This window comes from Hypanus sabinus, unplaced genomic scaffold (assembly GCF_030144855.1).
Source record: "Hypanus sabinus isolate sHypSab1 unplaced genomic scaffold, sHypSab1.hap1 scaffold_941, whole genome shotgun sequence".
Classification (NCBI taxonomy): Eukaryota; Metazoa; Chordata; class Chondrichthyes; order Myliobatiformes; family Dasyatidae; genus Hypanus; species Hypanus sabinus.
The window spans coordinates 146606-174268 of NW_026781795.1; the positions used below are offsets into that span (position 1 = coordinate 146606).

Here is a 27663-nt window from a genome sequence, read left to right on the forward strand (position 1 = left end):
GCGGAGGGAGATTCACTCTGTGTCTGACCCCGGGAGTGTGTGATGGGACGGTGTGGAGGGAGATTCACTCTGTGTCTGACCCCGGGAGTGTGTGATGGGATGGTGTGGAGGGAGATTCACTCTATGTCTGACCCCGGGAGTATGTGATGGGACGGTGTGGAGGGAGTTTCACTCACTGTCTGACCACGGGAGTGTGTGATGGGACGGTGAGGAGGGAGATTCACTCTGTGTCCGACCCCGGGAGTGTGTGATGGGACGGTGTGGAGGGAGTTTCACTCTGTGTCTGACCCCAGGAGTGTGTGATTGGACGGTGCGGAGGGAGATTCACTCTGTGTCTGACCCCGGGAGTGTGTGATGGGACGGTGTGGAGGGAGATTCACTCTGTGTCTGACCCCGGGAGTGTGTGGAGGGAGATTCACTCTGTGTCTGACCCCAGGAGTGTGTGATGGGACGGTGAGGAGGGAGATTCACTCTGGGTCTGACCCCGGGAGTGTGTGATGGGACGGTGAGGAGGGAGATTCACTCTGTGTCTGACCCCGGGAGTGTGTGATGGGACGGGGTGGAGGGAGATTCACTGTGTGTCTGACCCCGGGAGTGTGTGATGGGACGGTGCGGAGGGAGAATCACTCTGTGTCTGACCCCAGGAGTGTGTGATTGGACGGTGTGGAGGGAGATTCACTCTGTGTCTGACCCCGGGAGTGTGTGATGGGACGGTGTGGAGGGAGATTCACTCTGTGTCTGACCCCGGGAGTGTGTGATGGGACGGTGCGGAGGGAGATTCACTCTGTGTCTGACCCCAGGAGTGTGTGATTGGACGGTGTGGAGGGAGATTCACTCTGTGTCTGACCCCGGGAGTGTGTGATGGGACGGTGCAGAGGGAGATTCACTCTGTCTGACCCCAGGAGTGTGTGATGGGACGGTGCGGAGGGAAATTCACTCTGTGTCTGACCCCGGGAGGGTGTGATGGGACGGTGTGGAGGGAGATTCACTCTGTGTCTGACCCCGGGAGTGTGTGACGGGACGGTGAGGAGGGAGATTCACTCTGTGTCTGACCACGGGAGTGTGTGATGGGACGGTGCAGAGGGAGATTCACTCTGTCTGACCCCGGGAGTGTGTGATGGGACGGTGTGGAGGGAGATTCACTCTGTGTCTGACCCCAGACTCACCACGAAGAACATCTGCCTCTGGTCCTTGTGCGGGAGCAGGAAGAGGCGAAGGACGGTTGTGTAGGGGATCTTGTAGTCAAAGGTCTTTCCATGGAGATGCAGGAAGGTAGGGTAGATCCGAATGTCGTACCGGCCGCGAGGGGTCAGGCACTGCAGCTCCCGGAAGATGCAGAGGGCGTCACCCGTCGCCTGGATTATGTCGGCCTGTGACAGGACATTCTGGGAGAAGGCCTGGGGGAAGAGAATGCCAAGAGTGACAGAGGAGAGGAAAAGAGATCTCATCATCCCTCTGCAGCAGTGCAGTTCTCTCATTCAGTGAGACACAGACACAGGCTCTTTGTCCCAAGTGTTTTCCAGCAACAATAATTTGCCATCTTAGCCCGTCCCACATCCCTCTTCATGTATAAACCTTTCCTATCCGTGTCCCTGTCCGAGTGTCGTTAATGTACCTGCCTCGACCACTTCCTCCGGCAGCTCTTCCACAGACGGACCACCCATATCCCTCTGAACCTTTCCTATCCGAGTCCCTGTCCGAGTGTCGTTAATGTACCTGCCTCGACCACTTCCTCCGGCAGCTCCTTCCACAGACGGACCACCCGTATCCCTCTAAACCTTTCCTATCCGTGTCCCTGTCGGAGTGTCGTTAATGTACCCGCCTCGACCACTTCCTCCGGCAGGTCCTTCCACAGACGGACCACCCATATCCCTCTAAACCTTTCCTATCCGTGTCCCTGTCCGAGTGTCGTTAATGTACCCGCCTCGACCACTTCCTCCGGCAGCTCCTTCCACAGACGGACCACCCGTATCCCTCTGAACCTTTCCTATCCGTGTCCCTGTCCGAGTGTGGTTAATGTACCCGCCTCGACCACTTCCTCCGGCAGCTCCTTCCACAGACGGACCACTCGTATCCCTCTAAACCTTTCCTATCCGTGTCTCTGTCCAAGTGTCGTTAATGTACCTGCCTCGACCACTTCCTCTGGCAACTCATTCCATAGATGGACTGTCTGCGAGATAAAGTTTCCGCTCAGGCCCCCTATGAAATCTCTTTTCCCTCACCTTCAGCCTGTGCCCTATGGTTCTTGGTTCCCTGACCCTGGGGAAAAGTCTGTGTTCATTCACCCTATCTGTGCCCCTCGTGGTTTTACACACCTCCGTCAGGTCACCCCTACGCTCCAGGGAATAATGTCCCAACCTGCCCGACCTCTCTCCGTAACCCAGTCCCTCGAGTCCTGGTGACATCCTCGTAAATCTCCCTCCGCACTCTTTCCAGCTCGATGGCATCTTTCCCACAGCAGGGCGACCAAAACCGAACACCGTACTCCAAGTGCAGCCTCACCGACGTCTCGTACAACTGTGACTTGATCTCCCGACTCCTGTACTCGGTGTCCTGGCTGACGAAGGCCAGCGTGACAAACACCTTCCTCACTGTCCCGTCTACCTGTGACTCCACTTTCAGAGAACTGTGTCCCTCTACCCCAAGGTCCCTCTGATCTACAACACTCCCCAGGGTCCCCGTCTCCCTGTGACTCCACTTTCAGAGAACTGTGTCCCTCAACCCCAAGGTCCCTCTGATCTACAACACTCCCCAGGGTCCCCGTCTACCTGTGACTCCACTTTCAGAGAACTGTGTCCCTGTACCCCGAGGTCCCTCTGATCTACAACACTCCCCAGGGTCCCCGTCTACCTGTGACTCCACTTTCACAGAACTGTGTCCCTCTACCCCGAGGTCCCTCTGATCTACAACACTCCCCAGGGTCCCCGTCTCCCTGTGACTCCACTTTCAGAGAACTGTGTCCCTCTACCCCGAGGTCCCTCTGATCTACAACACTCCCCAGGGTCCCCGTCTACCTGTGACTCCAGTCTCAGAGAACTCTGTTCCTGTACCCTGAGCTCCGTCCCCAGGGTCCCACCGTTCACTGTGAAATTCGATCTGCCCTTTCAGAACTTGTGTGAATTAAACTGCATTTGCTACCTGACAGCCCAGCCAAGTCCAATTCCTCTGTCATGTCCAACCTCCTGCTCCCCCCACACCTCCGCCTACTCCCTCCCTCCGTGCACCTCACCTCGACGGGGTCCGCGCCGTCCTCCTGCGAGGGGGGGACGTAGAAGCGAACCTCCATGAGGGAGACCTGCGCGTCGTCACTCTGGTGGAACTCCAGCGTCACCTCGTTCTTGCCCGTGGTGCACTGTGAGACATTGGTCAGGGGGATCTCGAAGGCCGTCTGGTCGCCGATGTCAAACGACAGCAGCTGCCCTGCGGGGGGAGAGTCGGATTCCAGAAACGGCACTCCCCGTCCCAAACATTTCACCCTCCGTCTCCCACCAACCTCTCCCTACTCCCCCGTCTCCAGTTCCAACCCTTCACACAGACATGTCTGTCTCCCGTTCGTCAATCCCGTCCCTGTCTTAACGCTGAAACATGCTTCACCCCCACACACACACACCTGTCTCCCATCCGTCACCCCCTCTCCCCCCACCCAGTTACCGCTGAAACGTGCAGTACCCCAGTTCCAACCCTTCACACACACACACGTCTGTCACCCCCACCCTTACCCGTCCCCGTCTTAACGCTGAAACATGCCTCACTCCCACACACACACACCTGTCTCCCATCCGTCACCCCCTCTCCCCCCACCCACTTACCGCTGAAACGTGCGGTACCCCAGTTCCAACCCTTCACACACAAGTCCTTCTCCTGCAGCTCCAGCTGGTAATTGCTCCGGAAAAACTCCGACATCCGGTCAAAATCCTGTGACGGGAGACGACCATGAGACGCAGGATCAGAATTTGGATTTTGGACATTTAACGTTGCAAATTCCACGCTCCCTCTCAACCTCACCCTTCTGCCTTCTCCCCAGAACCTTTGACACCCTGACTCATTAAAAATCTGTCCTTATACCCGATGCCTCGTCTTCCACACCCGCCTGTGGCAATGAACTCCAGAGATTCACCATCCTCTAGCTGAAGAAATACCTTATTCTGCAGCAGTGTCCTTTTGTCCTAGACTCCCCACTACAGGAAACATCCTCTCCACATCCACTCTATCTGTGTCCTCTGGTCATAGACTCCCCCACTACAGGAAACATCCTCTCCACATCCACTCTATCTGTGTCCTCTGGTCCTAGACTCCCCCACTATAGGAAACATCCTCTCCACATCCACTCTATCTGTGTCCTCTGGTCATAGACTCCCCCACTACAGGAAACATCCTCTCCTCATCCACTCTATCTGTGGTCCTAGACTCCCCCACTACAGGAAACATCCTCTCCACATCCACTCTATCTGTGTCCTCTGGTCCTAGACTCCCCCACTACAGGAAACATCCTCTCCACATCCACTCTATCTGTGTCCTTTTGTCCTAGACTCCCCCACTACAGGAAACATCCTCTCCACATCCACTCTATCTGTGGTCCTAGACTCCCCCACTACAGGAAACATCCTCTCCACATCCACTCTATCTGTGTCCTCTGGTCCTCGACTCCCCCACTACAGGAAACATCCTCTCCACATCCACTCTATCTGTGTCCTTTTGTCCTAGACTCCCCCACTACAGGAAACATCCTCTCCACATCCACTCTATCTGTGGTCCTAGACTCCCCCACTACAGGAAACATCCTCTCCACATCCACTCTATCTGTGTCCCCTGGTCCTGGACTCACCCACTACAGGAAACATCCTCTCCACATCCACACTATCTGTGACCTCTGGTCCGAGACTCCCCCACTATAGGAAACATCCTCTCCACATCCACTCTATCTGTGTCCTCTGGTCCTAGACTCCCCCACTATAGGAAACATCCTCTCCACATCCACTCTATCTGTGTCCTCTGGTCCTAGACTCCCCCACTATAGGAAACATCCTCTCCACATCCACTCTATCTGTGTCCTCTGGTCCTAGACTCACCCACTCTCGGAAACATCCTCTCCACATCCACTCTATCTGTGACCTCTGGTCCTAGACTCCCCCACTACAGGAAACATCCTCTTCACATCCACTCTATCTGTGTCCTCTGGTCCTAGACTCCCCCACTATAGGAAACATCCTCTCCACATCCACTCTATCTCTGTCCTCTGGGCCTAGACTCCCCCATTATAGGAAACATCCTCTCCACATCCACTCTATCTGTGTCCTCTGGGCCTAGACTCCCCCACTACAGGAAACATCCTCTCCACATCCACTCTATCTGTGTCCTCTGGGCCTAGACTTCCCCATTATAGGAAACATCCTCTCCACATCCACTCTATCTGTGTCCTCTGGTCCTAGACTCCCCCGCTACAGGAAACATCCTCTCCACATCCACTCTATCTGTGTCCCCTGGTCCTAGACTCCCCCACTATAGGAAACATCCTCTCCATATCCACTCTGTCTGTGTCCTCTGGTCCTAGACTCCCCCACTACAGGAAACATCCTCTCCACATCCACTCTACCTGTGTCCTCTGGTCCTAGACTCCCCCACTATAGGAAACATCCTCTCCACATCCACTCTATCTGTGTCCCCTGGTCCTAGACTCCCCCACTACAGGAAACATCCTCTCCACATCCACTCTACCTGTGTCCTCTGGTCCTAGACTCCCCCACTATAGGAAACATCCTCTCCACATCCACTCTATCTGTGTCCTCTGGTCCTAGACTCCCCCACTATAGGAAACATCCTCTCCACATCCACTCTATCTGTGTCCTCTGGTCCTAGACTCCCCCACTATAGGAAACATCCTCTCCACATCCACTCTATCTGTGTCCTCTGGTCCTAGACTCCCTCACTACAGGAAACATCCTCTCCACATCCACTCTGTCTGTGTCCTCTGGTCCTAGACTCCCTCACTACAGGAAACATCCTCTCCACATCCACTCTATCTGTGTCCTCTGGTCCTAGACTCCCCCACTATAGGAAACATCCTCTCCACATCCACTCTATCTGTGTCCTCTGGTCCTAGACTCCCCCACTACAGGAATCAACCTCTCCACATCCACTCTATCTGTGTCCTCTGGTCCTAGACTACCCCACTACAAGAAACATCCTCTCCACATCCACTCTATCTGTGTCCTCTGGGCCTAGACTCCCCCACTACAGGAAACATCCTCTCCACATCCACTCTATCAGTGTCCTCTGGGCCTAGACTCCCCCACTACAGGAAACATCCTCTCCACATCCACTCTATCTGTGTCCTCTGGGCCTAGACTCCCCCATTATAGGAAACATCCTCTCCACATCCACTCTATCTGTGTACTCTGGTCCTGGACTCCCCCACTATAGGAAACATCCTCTCCACATCCACTCTATCTGTGTCCTCTGGTCCTAGACTCCCCCATTATAGGAAACATCCTCTCCACATCCACTCTATCTGTGTCCTCTGGTCCTAGACTGCCCCACTGTAGGAAACATCCTTCCACATCCACTCTATCTGTGTCCTCCAGTCCTAGACTCCCTCACTACAGGAAACATCCTCTCCACATCCACTCTATCTGTGTCCTCTGGTCCTAGACTCCCCCACTATAGGAAACATCCTCTCCACATCCACTCTATCTGTGTCCTCTGGGCCTAGACTTCCCCATTATAGAAAACATCCTCTCCACATCCACTCTATCTGTGTCCTCTGGTCCTAGACTCCCCCGCTACAGGAAACATCCTCTCCACATCCACTCTATCTGTGTCCCCTGGTCCTAGACTCCCCCACTATAGGAAACATCCTCTCCATATCCACTCTGTCTGTGTCCTCTGGTCCTAGACTCCCCCACTACAGGAAACATCCTCTCCACATCCACTCTACCTGTGTCCTCTGGTCCTAGACTCCCCCACTATAGGAAACATCCTCTCCACATCCACTCTATCTGTGTCCTCTGGTCCTAGACTCCCCCACTATAGGAAACATCCTCTCCACATCCACTCTATCTGTGTCCTCTGGTCCTAGACTCCCCCACTATAGGAAACATCCTCTCCACATCCACGCTATCTGTGTCCTCTGGTCCTAGACTCCCTCACTACAGGAAACATCCTCTCCACATCCACTCTGTCTGTGTCCTCTGGTCCTAGACTCCCTCACTACAGGAAACATCCTCTCCATATCCACTCTATCTGTGTCCTCTGGTCCTAGACTCCCCCACTATAGGAAACATCCTCTCCACATCCACTCTATCTGTGTCCTCTGGTCCTAGACTCCCTCACTACAGGAAACATCCTCTCCACATCCACTCTATCTGTGTCCTCTGGTCCTAGACTCCCCCACTACAGGAATCATCCTCTCCACATCCACTCTATCTGTGTCCTCTGGTCCTAGACTCCCCCACTACAAGAAACATCCTCTCCACATCCACTCTATCTGTGTCCTCTGGGCCTAGACTCCCCCACTACAGGAAACATCCTCTCCACATCCACTCTATCTGTGTCCTCTGGGCCTAGACTCCCCCATTATAGGAAACATCCTCTCCACATCCACTCTATCTGTGTCCTCTGGGCCTAGACTCCCCCACTACAGGAAACATCCTCTCCACATCCACTCTATCTGTGTCCTCTGGGCCTAGACTCCCCCATTATAGGAAACATCCTCTCCACATCCACTCTATCTGTGTCCTCTGGTCCTGGACTCCCCCACTATAGGAAACATCCTCTCCACATCCACTCTATCTGTGTCCTCTGGTCCTAGACTCCCCCATTATAGGAAACATCCTCTCCACATCCACTCTATCTGTGTCCTCTGGTCCTAGACTGCCCCACTGTAGGAAACATCCTTCCACATCCACTCTATCTGTGTCCTCCAGTCCTAGACTCCCTCACTACAGGAAACATCCTCTCCACATCCACTCTATCTGTGTCCTCTGGTCCTAGACTCCCCCACTATAGGAAACATCCTCTCCACATCCACTCTATCTGTGTCCTCTGGTCCTAGACTCCCTCACTACAGGAAACATCCTCTCCACATCCACTCTATCTGTGTCCTCTGGTCCTAGACTCCCCCACTACAGGAATCATCCTCTCCACATCCACTCTATCTGTGTCCTCTGGTCCTACACTCCCCCACTACTAGAAACATCCTCTCCACATCCACTCTATCTGTGTCCTCTGGGCCTAGACTCCCCCACTACAGGAAACATCCTCTCCACATCCACTCTATCTGTGTCCTCTGGGCCTAGACTCCCCCATTATAGGAAACATCCTCTCCACATCCACTCTATCTGTGTCCTCTGGGCCTAGACTCCCCCACTACAGGAAACATCCTCTCCACATCCACTCTATCTGTGTCCTCTGGGCCTAGACTCCCCCATTATAGGAAACATCCTCTCCACATCCACTCTATCTGTGTCCTCTGGTCCTGGACTCCCCCACTATAGGAAACATCCTCTCCACATCCACTCTATCTGTGTCCTCTGGTCCTAGACTCCCCCATTATAGGAAACATCCTCTCCACATCCACTCTATCTGTGTCCTCTGGTCCTAGACTGCCCCACTGTAGGAAACATCCTTCCACATCCACTCTATCTGTGTCCTCTGGTCCTAGACTCCCCCACTATAGGAAACATCCTCTCCACATCCACTCTATCTGTGTCCTTTGGTCCTAGACTCCCCCACTATAGGAAACATCCTCTCCACATCCACTCTATCTGTGTCCTCTGGTCCTAGACTCCCTCACTACAGGAAACATCCTCTCCACATCCACTCTATCTGTGTCCTCTGGTCCTAGACTCCCCCACTACAGGAATCATCCTCTCCACATCCACTCTATCTGTGTCCTCTGGTCCTAGACTCCCCCACTACTAGAAACATCCTCTCCACATCCACTCTATCTGTGTCCTCTGGGCCTAGACTCCCCCACTACAGGAAACATCCTCTCCACATCCACTCTATCTGTGTCCTCTGGGCCTAGACTCCCCCATTATAGGAAACATCCTCTCCACATCCACTCTATCTGTGTCCTCTGGGCCTAGACTCCCCCACTACAGGAAACATCCTCTCCACATCCACTCTATCTGTGTCCTCTGGGCCTAGACTCCCCCATTATAGGAAACATCCTCTCCACATCCACTCTATCTGTGTCCTCTGGTCCTGGACTCCCCCACTATAGGAAACATCCTCTCCACATCCACTCTATCTGTGTCCTCTGGTCCTAGACTCCCCCATTATAGGAAACATCCTCTCCGCATCCACTCTATCTGTGTCCTCTGGTCCTAGACTGCCCCACTGTAGGAAACATCCTTCCACATCCACTCTATCTGTGTCCTCTGGTCCTAGACTCCCCCACTATAGGAAACATCCTCTCCACATCCACTCTATCTGTGTCCTTTGGTCCTAGACTCCCCACTACAAGAAACATCCTCTCCACATCCACTCTATCTGTGTCCTCTGGTCCTAGACTCCCCCACCACAGGAAACATCCTTTCCACATCCACTCTATCTGAGTCCTCTGGTCCTAGACTCCCCCACTACAAGAAACATCCTCTCCACATCCACTCTATCAGTGTCCTCTGGTCCGAGACTCCCCCACTACAAGAAACATCCTCTCCACATCCACTCTATCTGTGTCCTCTGGTCCTAGACTCCCCCACTACAGGAAACATCCTCTCCACATCCACTCTATCTGTGTCCTCTGGTCCTAGACTCCCCCACTACAGGAATCATCCTCTCCACATCCACTCTATCTGTGTCCTTTGGTCCTAGACTCCCCACTATAGGAAACATCCTCTCCACATCCACTCTATCTGTGTCCTCTGGTCCTAGACTCCCCCATTATAGGAAACATCCTCTCCACATCCACTCTATCTGTGTCCTCTGGTCCTAGACTCCCCCACCACAGTAAACATCCTCTCCACATCCACTCTATCTGAGTCCTCTGGTCCTAGACTCCCCCACTATAGGAAACATCCTCTCCACATCCACTCTATCTGTGTCCTCTGGTCCTAGACTCCCCCACTACAGGAAACATCCTCTCCACATCCACTCTATCTGTGTCCTCTGGTCCTAGACTCCACCACTACAGGAAACATCCTCTCCACATCCACTCTATCTGTGTCCTCTGGTCCTAGACTCCCCCACTATAGGAAACATCCTCTCCACATCCACTCTATCTGTGTCCTCTGGTCCTAGACTCCCCCACTACAGGAAACATCCTCTCCACATCCACTCTATCTGTGTCCTCTGGTCCTAGACTCCCCCACTACAGGAAACATCCTCTCCACATCCACTCTATCTGTGTCCTCTGGTCCTAGACTCCCCCACCACAGGAAACATCCTTTCCACATCCACTCTATCTGAGTCCTCTGGTCCTAGACTCCCCCACTATAGGAATCATCCTCTCCACATCCACTCTATCTGTGTCCTCTGGTCCCAGACTCCCCCACTACAGGAAACATCCTCTCCACATCCACTCTATCTGTGTCCTCTGGTCCTAGACTCCCCCACTACAGGAAACATCCTCTCCGCATCCACTCTATCTATCCCCTCTGGCCCTCTACTCCCCCCAGTACAGGAAACATCCTCTCCACATTCACTCTATCTGTGTCCTCTGGTCCTAGACTCCCCCACTATAGGAAACATCCTCTCCACATCCACTCTGTCAGTGTCCTCTGGTCCTAGACTCCCCCACTACAGGAAACATCGTCTCCACATCCACTCTATCTGTGTCCTCTGGTCCTAGACTCCCCCACTACAGGAAACATCCTCTCCACATCCACTCTATCTGTGTCCTCTGGTCCTAGACTCCCCCACTATAGGAAACATCCTCTCCACATCCACTCTATCTGTGTCCTCTGGTCCTAGACTCCCCCACTACAGGAAACATCCTCTCCACATCCACTGTATCTGTGTCCTCTGGTCCTAGACTCCCCCAGTACAGGAAACATCCTCTCCACATCCACTCTATCTGTGTCCTCTGGTCCTAGACTCCCCCACTACAGGAAACATCCTCTCCACATCCACTGTATCTGTGTCCTCTGGTCCTAGACTCCCCCATTATAGGAAACATCCTCTCCACATCCACTCTATCTGTGTCCTCTGGTCCTAGACTCCCCCACCACAGTAAACATCCTCTCCACATCCACTCTATCTGTGTCCTCTGGTCCTAGACTCCCCCACTATAGGAAACATCCTCTCCACATCCACTCTATCTGTGTCCTCTGGTCCTAGACTGCCCCACTGTAGGAAACATCCTTCCACATCCACTCTATCTGTGTCCTCTGGTCCTAGACTCCCCCACTATAGGAAACATCCTCTCCACATCCACTCTATCTGTGTCCTTTGGTCCTAGACTCCCCACTACAAGAAACATCCTCTCCACATCCACTCTATCTGTGTCCTCTGGTCCTAGACTCCCCCACCACAGGAAACATCCTTTCCACATCCACTCTATCTGAGTCCTCTGGTCCTAGACTCCCCCACTACAAGAAACATCCTCTCCACATCCACTCTATCAGTGTCCTCTGGTCCGAGACTCCCCCACTACAAGAAACATCCTCTCCACATCCACTCTATCTGTGTCCTCTGGTCCTAGACTCCCCCACTACAGGAAACATCCTCTCCACATCCACTCTATCTGTGTCCTCTGGTCCTAGACTCCCCCACTACAGGAATCATCCTCTCCACATCCACTCTATCTGTGTCCTTTGGTCCTAGACTCCCCACTATAGGAAACATCCTCTCCACATCCACTCTATCTGTGTCCTCTGGTCCTAGACTCCCCCATTATAGGAAACATCCTCTCCACATCCACTCTATCTGTGTCCTCTGGTCCTAGACTCCCCCACCACAGTAAACATCCTCTCCACATCCACTCTATCTGAGTCCTCTGGTCCTAGACTCCCCCACTATAGGAAACATCCTCTCCACATCCACTCTATCTGTGTCCTCTGGTCCTAGACTCCCCCACTACAGGAAACATCCTCTCCACATCCACTCTATCTGTGTCCTCTGGTCCTAGACTCCACCACTACAGGAAACATCCTCTCCACATCCACTCTATCTGTGTCCTCTGGTCCTAGACTCCCCCACTACAGGAAACATCCTCTCCACATCCACTCTATCTGTGTCCTCTGGTCCTAGACTCCCCCACTACAGGAAACATCCTCTCCACATCCACTCTATCTGTGTCCTCTGGTCCTAGACTCCCCCACCACAGGAAACATCCTTTCCACATCCACTCTATCTGAGTCCTCTGGTCCTAGACTCCCCCACTATAGGAATCATCCTCTCCACATCCACTCTATCTGTGTCCTCTGGTCCCAGACTCCCCCACTACAGGAAACATCCTCTCCACATCCACTCTATCTGTGTCCTCTGGTCCTAGACTCCCCCACTACAGGAAACATCCTCTCCGCATCCACTCTATCTATCCCCTCTGGCCCTCTACTCCCCCCAGTACAGGAAACATCCTCTCCACATTCACTCTATCTGTGTCCTCTGGTCCTAGACTCCCCCACTATAGGAAACATCCTCTCCACATCCACTCTGTCAGTGTCCTCTGGTCCTAGACTCCCCCACTACAGGAAACATCGTCTCCACATCCACTCTATCTGTGTCCTCTGGTCCTAGACTCCCCCACTACAGGAAACATCCTCTCCACATCCACTCTATCTGTGTCCTCTGGTCCTAGACTCCCCCACTATAGGAAACATCCTCTCCACATCCACTCTATCTGTGTCCTCTGGTCCTAGACTCCCCCACTACAGGAAACATCCTCTCCACATCCACTGTATCTGTGTCCTCTGGTCCTAGACTCCCCCAGTACAGGAAACATCCTCTCCACATCCACTCTATCTGTGTCCTCTGGTCCTAGACTCCCCCACTACAGGAAACATCCTCTCCACATCCACTGTATCTGTGTCCTCTGGTCCTAGACTCCCCCAGTACAGGAAACATCCTCTCCACATCCACTCTATCTGTGTCCTCTGGTCCTAGACTCCCCCACTACAGGAAACATCCTCTCCACATCCACTCTATCTGTGTCCTCTGGTCCTAGACTCCCCCAGTACAGGAAACATCCTCTCCACATCCACTCTATCTGTGTCCTCTGGTCCTAGACTCCCCCACTACAGGAAACATCCTCTCCACATCCACTCTATCTGTGTCCTCTGGTCCTAGACTCCCCCACTACAGGAAACGTCCTCTCCACATCCACTCTATCTGTGTCCTCTGGTCCTAGACTCCCCCACTACAGGAAACACCCTCTCCACATCCACTCTATCTGTGTCCTCTGGTCCTAGACTCCCTCACTACAGGAAACATCCTCTCCACATCCACTCTATCTGTGTCCTCTGGTCCTAGACTCCCCCAGTACAGGAAACATCCTCTCCACATCCACTCTATCTGTGTCCTCTGGTCCTAGACTCCCCCACTACAGGAAACATCCTCTCCACATCCACTCTATCTGTGTCCTCTGGTCCTAGACTCCCCCACTACAGGAAACGTCCTCTCCACATCCACTCTATCTGTGTCCTCTGGTCCTAGACTCCCCCACTACAGGAAACACCCTCTCCACATCCACTCTATCTGTGTCCTCTGGTCCTAGACTTCCCCACTACAGGAAACATCCTCTCCACATCCACTCTATCTGTGTCCTCTGGTCCTAGACTCCCCCACTATAGGAAACATCCTCTCCACATCCACTCTATCTGTGTCCTCTGGTCTTAGACTCCCCCACTATAGAAAACATCCTCTCCACATCCACTCTATCTGTGTCCTCTGGTCCTAGACTCCCCCACTACAGGAAACACCCTCTCCACATCCACTGTATCTGTGTCCTCTGGTCCTAGACTCCCTCACTACAGGAAACATCCTCTCCACATCCACTCTATCTGTGTCCTCTGGTCCTAGACTCCCCCAGTACAGGAAACATCCTCTCCACATCCACTCTATCTGTGTCCTCTGGTCCTAGACTCCCCCACTACAGGAAACATCCTCTCCACATCCACTCTATCTGTGTCCTCTGGTCCTAGACTCCCCCACTACAGGAAACGTCCTCTCCACATCCACTCTATCTGTGTCCTCTGGTCCTAGACTCCCCCACTACAGGAAACACCCTCTCCACATCCACTCTATCTGTGTCCTCTGGTCCTAGACTCCCTCACTACAGGAAACATCCTCTCCACATCCACTCTATCTGTGTCCTCTGGTCCTAGACTCCCCCACTACAGGAAACACCCTCTCCACATCCACTCTATCTGTGTCCTCTGGTCCTAGACTTCCCCACTACAGGAAACATCCTCTCCACATCCACTCTATCTGTGTCCTCTGGTCCTAGACTCCCCCACTATAGGAAACATCCTCTCCACATCCACTCTATCTGTGTCCTCTGGTCCTAGACTCCCCCACTATAGAAAACATCCTCTCCACATCCACTCTATCTGTGTCCTCTGGTCCCAGACTCCCCCACTACAGGAAACATCCTCTCCACATCCACTCTATCTGTGTCCTCTGGTCCTAGACTCCCCCACTACAGGAAACACCCTCTCCACATCCACTCTATCTGTGTCCTCTGGTCCTAGACTTCCCCACTACAGGAAACATCCTCTCCACATCCACTCTATCTGTGTCCTCTGGTCCTAGACTCCCCCACTATAGGAAACATCCTCTCCACATCCACTCTATCTGTGTCCTCTGGTCCTGGACTCCCCCATTACAGGAAACATCCTCTCCACATCCACTCTATCTGTGTCCTCTGGTCCTAGACTCCCCCACTATAGAAAACATCCTCTCCACATCCACTCTATCTGTGTCCTCTGGTCCCAGACTCCCCCACTACAGGAAACATCCTCTCCACATCCACTCTATCTGTGTCCTCTGGTCCTAGACTCCCCCACTACAGGAAACACCCTCTCCACATCCACTCTATCTGTGTCCTCTGGTCCTCGACTCCCCCACTACAGGAAACATCCTCTCCACATCCACTCTATCTGTGTCCTCTGGTCCTAGACTCCCCCACTATAGGAAACATCCTCTCCACATCCACTCTATCTGTGTCCTCTGGTCCTAGACTCCCCCAGTACAGGAAACATCCTCTCCACATCCACTCTATCTGTGTCCTCTGGTCCTAGACTCCCCCACTACAGGAAACATCCTCTCCACATCCACTCTATCTGTGTCCTCTGGTCCTAGACTCCCCCACTACAGGAAACGTCCTCTCCACATCCACTCTATCTGTGTCCTCTGGTCCTAGACTCCCCCACTACAGGAAACACCCTCTCCACATCCACTCTATCTGTGTCCTCTGGTCCTAGACTCCCTCACTACAGGAAACATCCTCTCCACATCCACTCTATCTGTGTCCTCTGGTCCTAGACTCCCCCAGTACAGGAAACATCCTCTCCACATCCACTCTATCTGTGTCCTCTGGTCCTGGACTCCCCCATTACAGGAAACATCCTCTCCACATCCACTCTATCTGTGTCCTCTGGTCCTAGACTCCCCCACTATAGAAAACATCCTCTCCACATCCACTCTATCTGTGTCCTCTGGTCCCAGACTCCCCCACTACAGGAAACATCCTCTCCACATCCACTCTATCTGTGTCCTCTGGTCCTAGACTCCCCCACTATAGGAAACATCCTCTCCACATCCACTCTATCTGTGTCCTCTGGTCCTAGACTCCCCCACTATAGAAAACATCCTCTCCACATCCACTCTATCTGTGTCCTCTGGTCCCAGACTCCCCCACTACAGGAAACATCCTCTCCACATCCACTCTATCTGTGTCCTCTGGTCCTAGACTCCCCCACTACAGGAAACACCCTCTCCACATCCACTCTATCTGTGTCCTCTGGTCCTAGACTTCCCCACTACAGGAAACATCCTCTCCACATCCACTCTATCTGTGTCCTCTGGTCCTAGACTCCCCCACTATAGGAAACATCCTCTCCACATCCACTCTATCTGTGTCCTCTGGTCCTGGACTCCCCCATTACAGGAAACATCCTCTCCACATCCACTCTATCTGTGTCCTCTGGTCCTAGACTCCCCCACTATAGAAAACATCCTCTCCACATCCACTCTATCTGTGTCCTCTGGTCCCAGACTCCCCCACTACAGGAAACATCCTCTCCACATCCACTCTATCTGTGTCCTCTGGTCCTAGACTCCCCCACTACAGGAAACACCCTCTCCACATCCACTCTATCTGTGTCCTCTGGTCCTCGACTCCCCCACTACAGGAAACATCCTCTCCACATCCACTCTATCTGTGTCCTCTGGTCCTAGACTCCCCCACTATAGGAAACATCCTCTCCACATCCACTCTATCTGTGTCCTCTGGTCCTAGACTCCCCCAGTACAGGAAACATCCTCTCCACATCCACTCTATCTGTGTCCTCTGGTCCTAGACTCCCCCACTACAGGAAACATCCTCTCCACATCCACTCTATCTGTGTCCTCTGGTCCTAGACTCCCCCACTACAGGAAACGTCCTCTCCACATCCACTCTATCTGTGTCCTCTGGTCCTAGACTCCCCCACTACAGGAAACACCCTCTCCACATCCACTCTATCTGTGTCCTCTGGTCCTAGACTCCCTCACTACAGGAAACATCCTCTCCACATCCACTCTATCTGTGTCCTCTGGTCCTAGACTCCCCCAGTACAGGAAACATCCTCTCCACATCCACTCTATCTGTGTCCTCTGGTCCTAGACTCCCCCACTACAGGAAACATCCTCTCCACATCCACTCTATCTGTGTCCTCTGGTCCTAGACTCCCCCACTACAGGAAACGTCCTCTCCACATCCACTCTATCTGTGTCCTCTGGTCCTAGACTCCCCCACTACAGGAAACACCCTCTCCACATCCACTCTATCTGTGTCCTCTGGTCCTAGACTTCCCCACTACAGGAAACATCCTCTCCACATCCACTCTATCTGTGTCCTCTGGTCCTAGACTCCCCCACTATAGGAAACATCCTCTCCACATCCACTCTATCTGTGTCCTCTGGTCCTAGACTCCCCCACTATAGAAAACATCCTCTCCACATCCACTCTATCTGTGTCCTCTGGTCCTGGACTCCCCCATTACAGGAAACATCCTCTCCACATCCACTCTATCTGTGTCCTCTGGTCCTAGACTCCCCCACTATAGAAAACATCCTCTCCACATCCACTCTATCTGTGTCCTCTGGTCCCAGACTCCCCCACTACAGGAAACATCCTCTCCACATCCACTCTATCTGTGTCCTCTGGTCCTAGACTCCCCCACTACAGGAAACACCCTCTCCACATCCACTCTATCTGTGTCCTCTGGTCCTCGACTCCCCCACTACAGGAAACATCCTCTCCACATCCACTCTATCTGTGTCCTCTGGTCCTAGACTCCCCCACTATAGGAAACATCCTCTCCACATCCACTCTACCTGTGTCCTCTGGTCCTAGACTCCCCCAGTACAGGAAACATCCTCTCCACATCCACTCTATCTGTGTCCTCTGGTCCTAGACTCCCCCACTACAGGAAACATCCTCTCCACATCCACTCTATCTGTGTCCTCTGGTCCTAGACTCCCCCACTACAGGAAACGTCCTCTCCACATCCACTCTATCTGTGTCCTCTGGTCCTAGACTCCCCCACTACAGGAAACACCCTCTCCACATCCACTCTATCTGTGTCCTCTGGTCCTAGACTCCCTCACTACAGGAAACATCCTCTCCACATCCACTCTATCTGTGTCCTCTGGTCCTAGACTCCCCCACTACAGGAAACATCCTCTCCACATCCACTCTATCTGTGTCCTCTGGTCCTAGACTCCCCCACTACAGGAAACACCCTCTCCACATCCACTCTATCTGTGTCCTCTGGTCCTAGACTCCCTCACTACAGGAAACATCCTCTCCACATCCACTCTATCTGTGTCCTCTGGTCCTAGACTCCCCCAGTACAGGAAACATCCTCTCCACATCCACTCTATCTGTGTCCTCTGGTCCTAGACTCCCCCACTACAGGAAACATCCTCTCCACATCCACTCTATCTGTGTCCTCTGGTCCTAGACTCCCCCACTACAGGAAACGTCCTCTCCACATCCACTCTATCTGTGTCCTCTGGTCCTAGACTCCCCCACTACAGGAAACACCCTCTCCACATCCACTCTATCTGTGTCCTCTGGTCCTAGACTTCCCCACTACAGGAAACATCCTCTCCACATCCACTCTATCTGTGTCCTCTGGTCCTAGACTCCCCCACTATAGGAAACATCCTCTCCACATCCACTCTATCTGTGTCCTCTGGTCTTAGACTCCCCCACTATAGAAAACATCCTCTCCACATCCACTCTATCTGTGTCCTCTGGTCCTAGACTCCCCCACTACAGGAAACACCCTCTCCACATCCACTGTATCTGTGTCCTCTGGTCCTAGACTCCCTCACTACAGGAAACATCCTCTCCACATCCACTCTATCTGTGTCCTCTGGTCCTAGACTCCCCCAGTACAGGAAACATCCTCTCCACATCCACTCTATCTGTGTCCTCTGGTCCTAGACTCCCCCACTACAGGAAACATCCTCTCCACATCCACTCTATCTGTGTCCTCTGGTCCTAGACTCCCCCACTACAGGAAACGTCCTCTCCACATCCACTCTATCTGTGTCCTCTGGTCCTAGACTCCCCCACTACAGGAAACACCCTCTCCACATCCACTCTATCTGTGTCCTCTGGTCCTAGACTCCCTCACTACAGGAAACATCCTCTCCACATCCACTCTATCTGTGTCCTCTGGTCCTAGACTCCCCCACTACAGGAAACACCCTCTCCACATCCACTCTATCTGTGTCCTCTGGTCCTAGACTTCCCCACTACAGGAAACATCCTCTCCACATCCACTCTATCTGTGTCCTCTGGTCCTAGACTCCCCCACTATAGGAAACATCCTCTCCACATCCACTCTATCTGTGTCCTCTGGTCCTAGACTCCCCCACTATAGAAAACATCCTCTCCACATCCACTCTATCTGTGTCCTCTGGTCCCAGACTCCCCCACTACAGGAAACATCCTCTCCACATCCACTCTATCTGTGTCCTCTGGTCCTAGACTCCCCCACTACAGGAAACACCCTCTCCACATCCACTCTATCTGTGTCCTCTGGTCCTAGACTTCCCCACTACAGGAAACATCCTCTCCACATCCACTCTATCTGTGTCCTCTGGTCCTAGACTCCCCCACTATAGGAAACATCCTCTCCACATCCACTCTATCTGTGTCCTCTGGTCCTGGACTCCCCCATTACAGGAAACATCCTCTCCACATCCACTCTATCTGTGTCCTCTGGTCCTAGACTCCCCCACTATAGAAAACATCCTCTCCACATCCACTCTATCTGTGTCCTCTGGTCCCAGACTCCCCCACTACAGGAAACATCCTCTCCACATCCACTCTATCTGTGTCCTCTGGTCCTAGACTCCCCCACTACAGGAAACACCCTCTCCACATCCACTCTATCTGTGTCCTCTGGTCCTCGACTCCCCCACTACAGGAAACATCCTCTCCACATCCACTCTATCTGTGTCCTCTGGTCCTAGACTCCCCCACTATAGGAAACATCCTCTCCACATCCACTCTATCTGTGTCCTCTGGTCCTAGACTCCCCCAGTACAGGAAACATCCTCTCCACATCCACTCTATCTGTGTCCTCTGGTCCTAGACTCCCCCACTACAGGAAACATCCTCTCCACATCCACTCTATCTGTGTCCTCTGGTCCTAGACTCCCCCACTACAGGAAACGTCCTCTCCACATCCACTCTATCTGTGTCCTCTGGTCCTAGACTCCCCCACTACAGGAAACACCCTCTCCACATCCACTCTATCTGTGTCCTCTGGTCCTAGACTCCCTCACTACAGGAAACATCCTCTCCACATCCACTCTATCTGTGTCCTCTGGTCCTAGACTCCCCCAGTACAGGAAACATCCTCTCCACATCCACTCTATCTGTGTCCTCTGGTCCTAGACTCCCCCACTACAGGAAACATCCTCTCCACATCCACTCTATCTGTGTCCTCTGGTCCTAGACTCCCCCACTACAGGAAACGTCCTCTCCACATCCACTCTATCTGTGTCCTCTGGTCCTAGACTCCCCCACTACAGGAAACACCCTCTCCACATCCACTCTATCTGTGTCCTCTGGTCCTAGACTTCCCCACTACAGGAAACATCCTCTCCACATCCACTCTATCTGTGTCCTCTGGTCCTAGACTCCCCCACTATAGGAAACATCCTCTCCACATCCACTCTATCTGTGTCCTCTGGTCCTAGACTCCCCCACTATAGAAAACATCCTCTCCACATCCACTCTATCTGTGTCCTCTGGTCCTGGACTCCCCCATTACAGGAAACATCCTCTCCACATCCACTCTATCTGTGTCCTCTGGTCCTAGACTCCCCCACTATAGAAAACATCCTCTCCACATCCACTCTATCTGTGTCCTCTGGTCCCAGACTCCCCCACTACAGGAAACATCCTCTCCACATCCACTCTATCTGTGTCCTCTGGTCCTAGACTCCCCCACTATAGGAAACATCCTCTCCACATCCACTCTATCTGTGTCCTCTGGTCCTAGACTCCCCCACTATAGAAAACATCCTCTCCACATCCACTCTATCTGTGTCCTCTGGTCCCAGACTCCCCCACTACAGGAAACATCCTCTCCACATCCACTCTATCTGTGTCCTCTGGTCCTAGACTCCCCCACTACAGGAAACACCCTCTCCACATCCACTCTATCTGTGTCCTCTGGTCCTAGACTTCCCCACTACAGGAAACATCCTCTCCACATCCACTCTATCTGTGTCCTCTGGTCCTAGACTCCCCCACTATAGGAAACATCCTCTCCACATCCACTCTATCTGTGTCCTCTGGTCCTGGACTCCCCCATTACAGGAAACATCCTCTCCACATCCACTCTATCTGTGTCCTCTGGTCCTAGACTCCCCCACTATAGAAAACATCCTCTCCACATCCACTCTATCTGTGTCCTCTGGTCCCAGACTCCCCCACTACAGGAAACATCCTCTCCACATCCACTCTATCTGTGTCCTCTGGTCCTAGACTCCCCCACTACAGGAAACACCCTCTCCACATCCACTCTATCTGTGTCCTCTGGTCCTCGACTCCCCCACTACAGGAAACATCCTCTCCACATCCACTCTATCTGTGTCCTCTGGTCCTAGACTCCCCCACTATAGGAAACATCCTCTCCACATCCACTCTATCTGTGTCCTCTGGTCCTAGACTCCCCCAGTACAGGAAACATCCTCTCCACATCCACTCTATCTGTGTCCTCTGGTCCTAGACTCCCCCACTACAGGAAACATCCTCTCCACATCCACTCTATCTGTGTCCTCTGGTCCTAGACTCCCCCACTACAGGAAACGTCCTCTCCACATCCACTCTATCTGTGTCCTCTGGTCCTAGACTCCCCCACTACAGGAAACACCCTCTCCACATCCACTCTATCTGTGTCCTCTGGTCCTAGACTCCCTCACTACAGGAAACATCCTCTCCACATCCACTCTATCTGTGTCCTCTGGTCCTAGACTCCCGCAGTACAGGAAACATCCTCTCCACATCCACTCTATCTGTGTCCTCTGGTCCTAGACTCCCCCACTACAGGAAACATCCTCTCCACATCCACTCTATCTGTGTCCTCTGGTCCTAGACTCCCCCACTACAGGAAACGTCCTCTCCACATCCACTCTATCTGTGTCCTCTGGTCCTAGACTCCCCCACTACAGGAAACACCCTCTCCACATCCACTCTATCTGTGTCCTCTGGTCCTAGACTTCCCCACTACAGGAAACATCCTCTCCACATCCACTCTATCTGTGTCCTCTGGTCCTAGACTCCCCCACTATAGGAAACATCCTCTCCACATCCACTCTATCTGTGTCCTCTGGTCCTAGACTCCCCCACTATAGAAAACATCCTCTCCACATCCACTCTATCTGTGTCCTCTGGTCCTGGACTCCCCCATTACAGGAAACATCCTCTCCACATCCACTCTATCTGTGTCCTCTGGTCCTAGACTCCCCCACTATAGAAAACATCCTCTCCACATCCACTCTATCTGTGTCCTCTGGTCCCAGACTCCCCCACTACAGGAAACATCCTCTCCACATCCACTCTATCTGTGTCCTCTGGTCCTAGACTCCCCCACTACAGGAAACACCCTCTCCACATCCACTCTATCTGTGTCCTCTGGTCCTCGACTCCCCCACTACAGGAAACATCCTCTCCACATCCACTCTATCTGTGTCCTCTGGTCCTAGACTCCCCCACTATAGGAAACATCCTCTCCACATCCACTCTACCTGTGTCCTCTGGTCCTAGACTCCCCCAGTACAGGAAACATCCTCTCCACATCCACTCTATCTGTGTCCTCTGGTCCTAGACTCCCCCACTACAGGAAACATCCTCTCCACATCCACTCTATCTGTGTCCTCTGGTCCTAGACTCCCCCACTACAGGAAACGTCCTCTCCACATCCACTCTATCTGTGTCCTCTGGTCCTAGACTCCCCCACTACAGGAAACACCCTCTCCACATCCACTCTATCTGTGTCCTCTGGTCCTAGACTCCCTCACTACAGGAAACATCCTCTCCACATCCACTCTATCTGTGTCCTCTGGTCCTAGACTCCCCCAGTACAGGAAACATCCTCTCCACATCCACTCTATCTGTGTCCTCTGGTCCTAGACTCCCCCACTACAGGAAACATCCTCTCCACATCCACTCTATCTGTGTCCTCTGGTCCTAGACTCCCCCACTACAGGAAACGTCCTCTCCACATCCACTCTATCTGTGTCCTCTGGTCCTAGACTCCCCCACTACAGGAAACACCCTCTCCACATCCACTCTATCTGTGTCCTCTGGTCCTAGACTCCCTCACTACAGGAAACATCCTCTCCACATCCACTCTATCTGTGTCCTCTGGTCCTAGACTCCCCCAGTACAGGAAACATCCTCTCCACATCCACTCTATCTGTGTCCTCTGGTCCTAGACTCCCCCAGTACAGGAAACATCCTCTCCACATCCACTCTATCTGTGTCCTCTGGTCCTAGACTCCCCCACTACAGGAAACGTCCTCTCCACATCCACTCTATCTGTGTCCTCTGGTCCTAGACTCCCCCACTACAGGAAACACCCTCTCCACATCCACTCTATCTGTGTCCTCTGGTCCTAGACTCCCTCACTACAGGAAACATCCTCTCCACATCCACTCTATCTGTGTCCTCTGGTCCTAGACTCCCCCAGTACAGGAAACATCCTCTCCACATCCACTCTATCTGTGTCCTCTGGTCCTAGACTCCCCCACTACAGGAAACATCCTCTCCACATCCACTCTATCTGTGTCCTCTGGTCCTAGACTCCCCCACTACAGGAAACGTCCTCTCCACATCCACTCTATCTGTGTCCTCTGGTCCTAGACTCCCCCACTACAGGAAACACCCTCTCCACATCCACTCTATCTGTGTCCTCTGGTCCTAGACTTCCCCACTACAGGAAACATCCTCTCCACATCCACTCTATCTGTGTCCTCTGGTCCTAGACTCCCCCACTATAGGAAACATCCTCTCCACATCCACTCTATCTGTGTCCTCTGGTCCTAGACTCCCCCACTATAGAAAACATCCTCTCCACATCCACTCTATCTGTGTCCTCTGGTCCTAGACTCCCCCACCACAGGAAACATCCTCTCCACATCCACTCTATCTGTGTCCTCTGGTCCCAGACTCCCCCACTATAGGAAACATCCTCTTCACATCCACTCTATCTGTGTCCTCTGGTCCTAGACTCCCCCAGTACAGGAAACATCCTCTCCACATCCACTCTATCTGTGTCCTCTGGTCCTAGACTCCCCCACTACAGGAAACGTCCTCTCCACATCCACTCTATCTGTGTCCTCTGGTCCTAGACTCCCCCACTACAGGAAACACCCTCTCCACATCCACTCTATCTGTGTCCTCTGGTCCTAGACTTCCCCACTACAGGAAACATCCTCTCCACATCCACTCTATCTGTGTCCTCTGGTCCTAGACTCCCCCACTATAGGAAACATCCTCTCCACATCCACTCTATCTGTGTCCTCTGGTCCTAGACTCCCCCACTATAGAAAACATCCTCTCCACATCCACTCTATCTGTGTCCTCTGGTCCTAGACTCCCCCACCACAGGAAACATCCTCTCCACATCCACTCTATCTGTGTCCTCTGGTCCCAGACTCCCCCACTACAGGAAACATCCTCTCCACATCCACTCTATCTGTGTCCTCTGGTCCTAGACTCCCCCACTACAGGAAACACCCTCTCCACATCCACTCTATCTGTGTCCTCTGGTCCTAGACTTCCCCACTACAGGAAACATCCTCTCCACATCCACTCTATCTGTGTCCTCTGGTCCTAGACTCCCCCACTATAGGAAACATCCTCTCCACATCCACTCTATCTGTGTCCTCTGGTCCTAGACTCCCCCACTATAGAAAACATCCTCTCCACATCCACTCTATCTGTGTCCTCTGGTCCCAGACTCCCCCACTACAGGAAACATCCTCTCCACATCCACTCTATCTGTGTCCTCTGGTCCTAGACTCCCCCACTACAGGAAACACCCTCTCCACATCCACTCTATCTGTGTCCTCTGGTCCTAGACTTCCCCACTACAGGAAACATCCTCTCCACATCCACTCTATCTGTGTCCTCTGGTCCTAGACTCCCCCACTATAGGAAACATCCTCTCCACATCCACTCTATCTGTGTCCTCTGGTCCTAGACTCCCCCACTATAGAAAACATCCTCTCCACATCCACTCTGTCTGTGTCCTCTGGTCCTGGACTCCCCCATTACAGGAAACATCCTCTCCACATCCACTCTATCTGTGTCCTCTGGTCCTAGACTCCCCCACTATAGAAAACATCCTCTCCACATCCACTCTATCTGTGTCCTCTGGTCCCAGACTCCCCCACTACAGGAAACATCCTCTCCACATCCACTCTATCTGTGTCCTCTGGTCCTAGACTCCCCCACTACAGGAAACACCCTCTCCACATCCACTCTATCTGTGTCCTCTGGTCCTAGACTTCCCCACTACAGGAAACATCCTCTCCACATCCACTCTATCTGTGTCCTCTGGTCCTAGACTCCCCCACTATAGGAAACATCCTCTCCACATCCACTCTATCTGTGTCCTCTGGTCCTAGACTCCCCCACTATAGGAAGCATCCTCTCCACATCCACTCTATCTGTGTCCTCTGGTCCTAGACTCCCCCACTACAGGAAACACCCTCTCCACATCCACTCTATCTGTGTCCTCTGGTCCTAGACTTCCCCACTACAGGAAACATCCTCTCCACATCCACTCTATCTGTGTCCTCTGGTCCTAGACTCCCCCACTATAGGAAACATCCTCTCCACATCCACTCTATCTGTGTCCTCTGGTCCTAGACTCCCCCACTATAGAAAACATCCTCTCCACATCCACTCTATCTGTGTCCTCTGGTCCTAAACTCCCCCACTATAGGAAGCATCACCTCGCCCAAGGGTGCCCTGCAGGCTGGTGGAGGGAAGGAGTGCCTCCCACCTCCTTTGCTCTGAAATCCGATAAGGGGCTCGAAATTGCTCACGATATTGCAAGTGCAGTCTCAGAGAGGCTCAGCATTACATCCTTCAGAGCTGTCAGCGACTCACCGACTCGCGGAAGCCGTCATATTTGTAGAGGCCCCCGCTGTGCAGCTGGAGCTTGAGGCCGTAGCCGCGGGCGACTCTCCTCCAGACCCCGTCACGCACCTCGGAGGCCAGCACACTGTCGACCTTCCCCGTCTTACTGTTCTTGAAGACGATGTTCTGGCGGCTGAGTCGGAGGCGTCCGTCCACCTGAATCACAGCGGGGCGGGGAGGGCGGCAAGGGGGAGAAGGTCGCAAATAGAGGAGAGAGAGAGAGAGAGAGATAAAACCCATCAGAGGATCGACTGCACAGATTACACACCAGACACACCATGGTCAAGGACCCCCGTCGCCCAGGACATGCCCTTTTCTCTCTGTTACCATCAGGGAGGGGGTACAGGAGCCTGAAGGCACACACTCAGCGATTCAGGAACAGCTTCTTCCCCTCTGCCATCAGGGAGAGGGTACAGGAGCCTGAAGACACACACTCAGTGATTCAGGAACAGCTTCTTCCCCTCTGCCATCAGGGAGGAGGTACAGGAGCCTGAAGACACACACTCAGCGATTCAGGAACAGCTTCTTCCCCTCTGCCATCAGGGAGGAGGTACAGGAGCCTGAAGACACACACTCAGTGATTCAGGAACAACTTCTTCCCCTCTGCCGTCCCACTCCTGACTGGTGTTTCTATCATGAACACCACTTCCCAAAAACACACAGACTCACTCACACAACACCGACCCCACACTGTCACACAACAGGGCGACCCAGACACCCCCACCACGCAGACTGCACGGCCCCTGGGCTGCACAAGGCCGGACCCAGATACCCCCCTCAGATACTCCCCCCCTGGGGCCGCACCGGGGTGACCCCGATACCCCGTCAGATACTCCCCCCGGGGTTGAGCTGAACCCGGCCGGGCCGCACCGGGGTGACCCCGATACCCCCCTCAGATACTCCCCCCGGGGAGTGAGCTGAACCCGGCCGGGCCGCACCGGGGTGACCCGGATACCCCCCTCGGATAATCCCCCCCCCGGGGCCGCACCGGGGTGACCCGGATACCCCTCTCGGATACCCCCCCCCCGGGGTGACCCGGATACCCCCCGGGGCCGCACCGGGGTGACCCGGATACCCCTCTCGGATACCCCCCCCCCGGGGTGACCCGGATACCCCCGGGGCCGCACCGGGGTGACCCGGATACCCCTCTCGGATACTCCCCCCCCGGGGTGACCCGGATACCCCCCGGGGCCGCACCGGGGTGACCCCGATACCCCTCTCGGATACTCCCCCCGGGGAGTGAGCTGAACCCGGCCGGGCCGCACCGGGGTGACCCCGATACCCCTCTCGGATACCCCCCCCCCGGGGCCGCACCGGGGTGACCCCGATACCCCTCTCGGATACCCCCCCCGGGGCCGCACCGGGGTGACCCCGATACCCCTCTCGGATACCCCCCCCCGGGGCCGCACCGGGGTGACCCCGATACCCCTCTCGGATACCCCCCCCGGGGCCGCACCGGGGTGACCCCGATACCCCTCTCGGATACCCCCCCCCGGGGCCGCACCAGGCTTCCTTTCTGCTCCAGGAACACCTCGTTGTACTCCAGCACGTCGGCCGCCGCCATCTTCCCCCTCCGCCCGCCACCGGATGTGACGTCCGCTCCGCGCCGCGCCGCCCCCCCCCCCCCATCCGTCTCCGGGCCGTTTTAAAACCGAACGGGGTCACCCCGGTTATCGCTTCCTGAGTTCCTCCCGCCCAATCCCGGGCGCGGGGTCAGGGGTCGTCACCGGGCGTGACGTCACGCCGCTCCCCGTCCGACCGACGCGATTTTTATTTTTTTTGTTCGCTCTCCCCGGCTTTCTTTGCCTTGTTTTCTTTTTAACCCTCCCCGGGGTAGC

At 53.7% G+C, this 27663-nt stretch overlaps 1 protein-coding gene across 1 annotated transcript in view; it reads right to left on the minus strand.

Annotated features, from left to right (window-relative positions):
- Positions 1-27448, minus strand: part of LOC132390520 (FACT complex subunit SSRP1-like) — a 112751-nt gene extending 85303 nt beyond the window's left edge. The window contains exons 1-5 of the mRNA XM_059963137.1: positions 27330-27448; positions 25796-25981; positions 3810-3915; positions 3230-3420; positions 1167-1397 (exon numbers count right to left, since the gene is read on the minus strand). Of these exons, the coding sequence (XP_059819120.1) occupies positions 1167-1397; positions 3230-3420; positions 3810-3915; positions 25796-25981; positions 27330-27389 (774 nt within the window). The 5' untranslated portion in view covers positions 27390-27448. The remainder of the gene's footprint in view (positions 1-1166; positions 1398-3229; positions 3421-3809; positions 3916-25795; positions 25982-27329) is intronic.
- Positions 27449-27663: the final 215 nt, after the last annotated feature.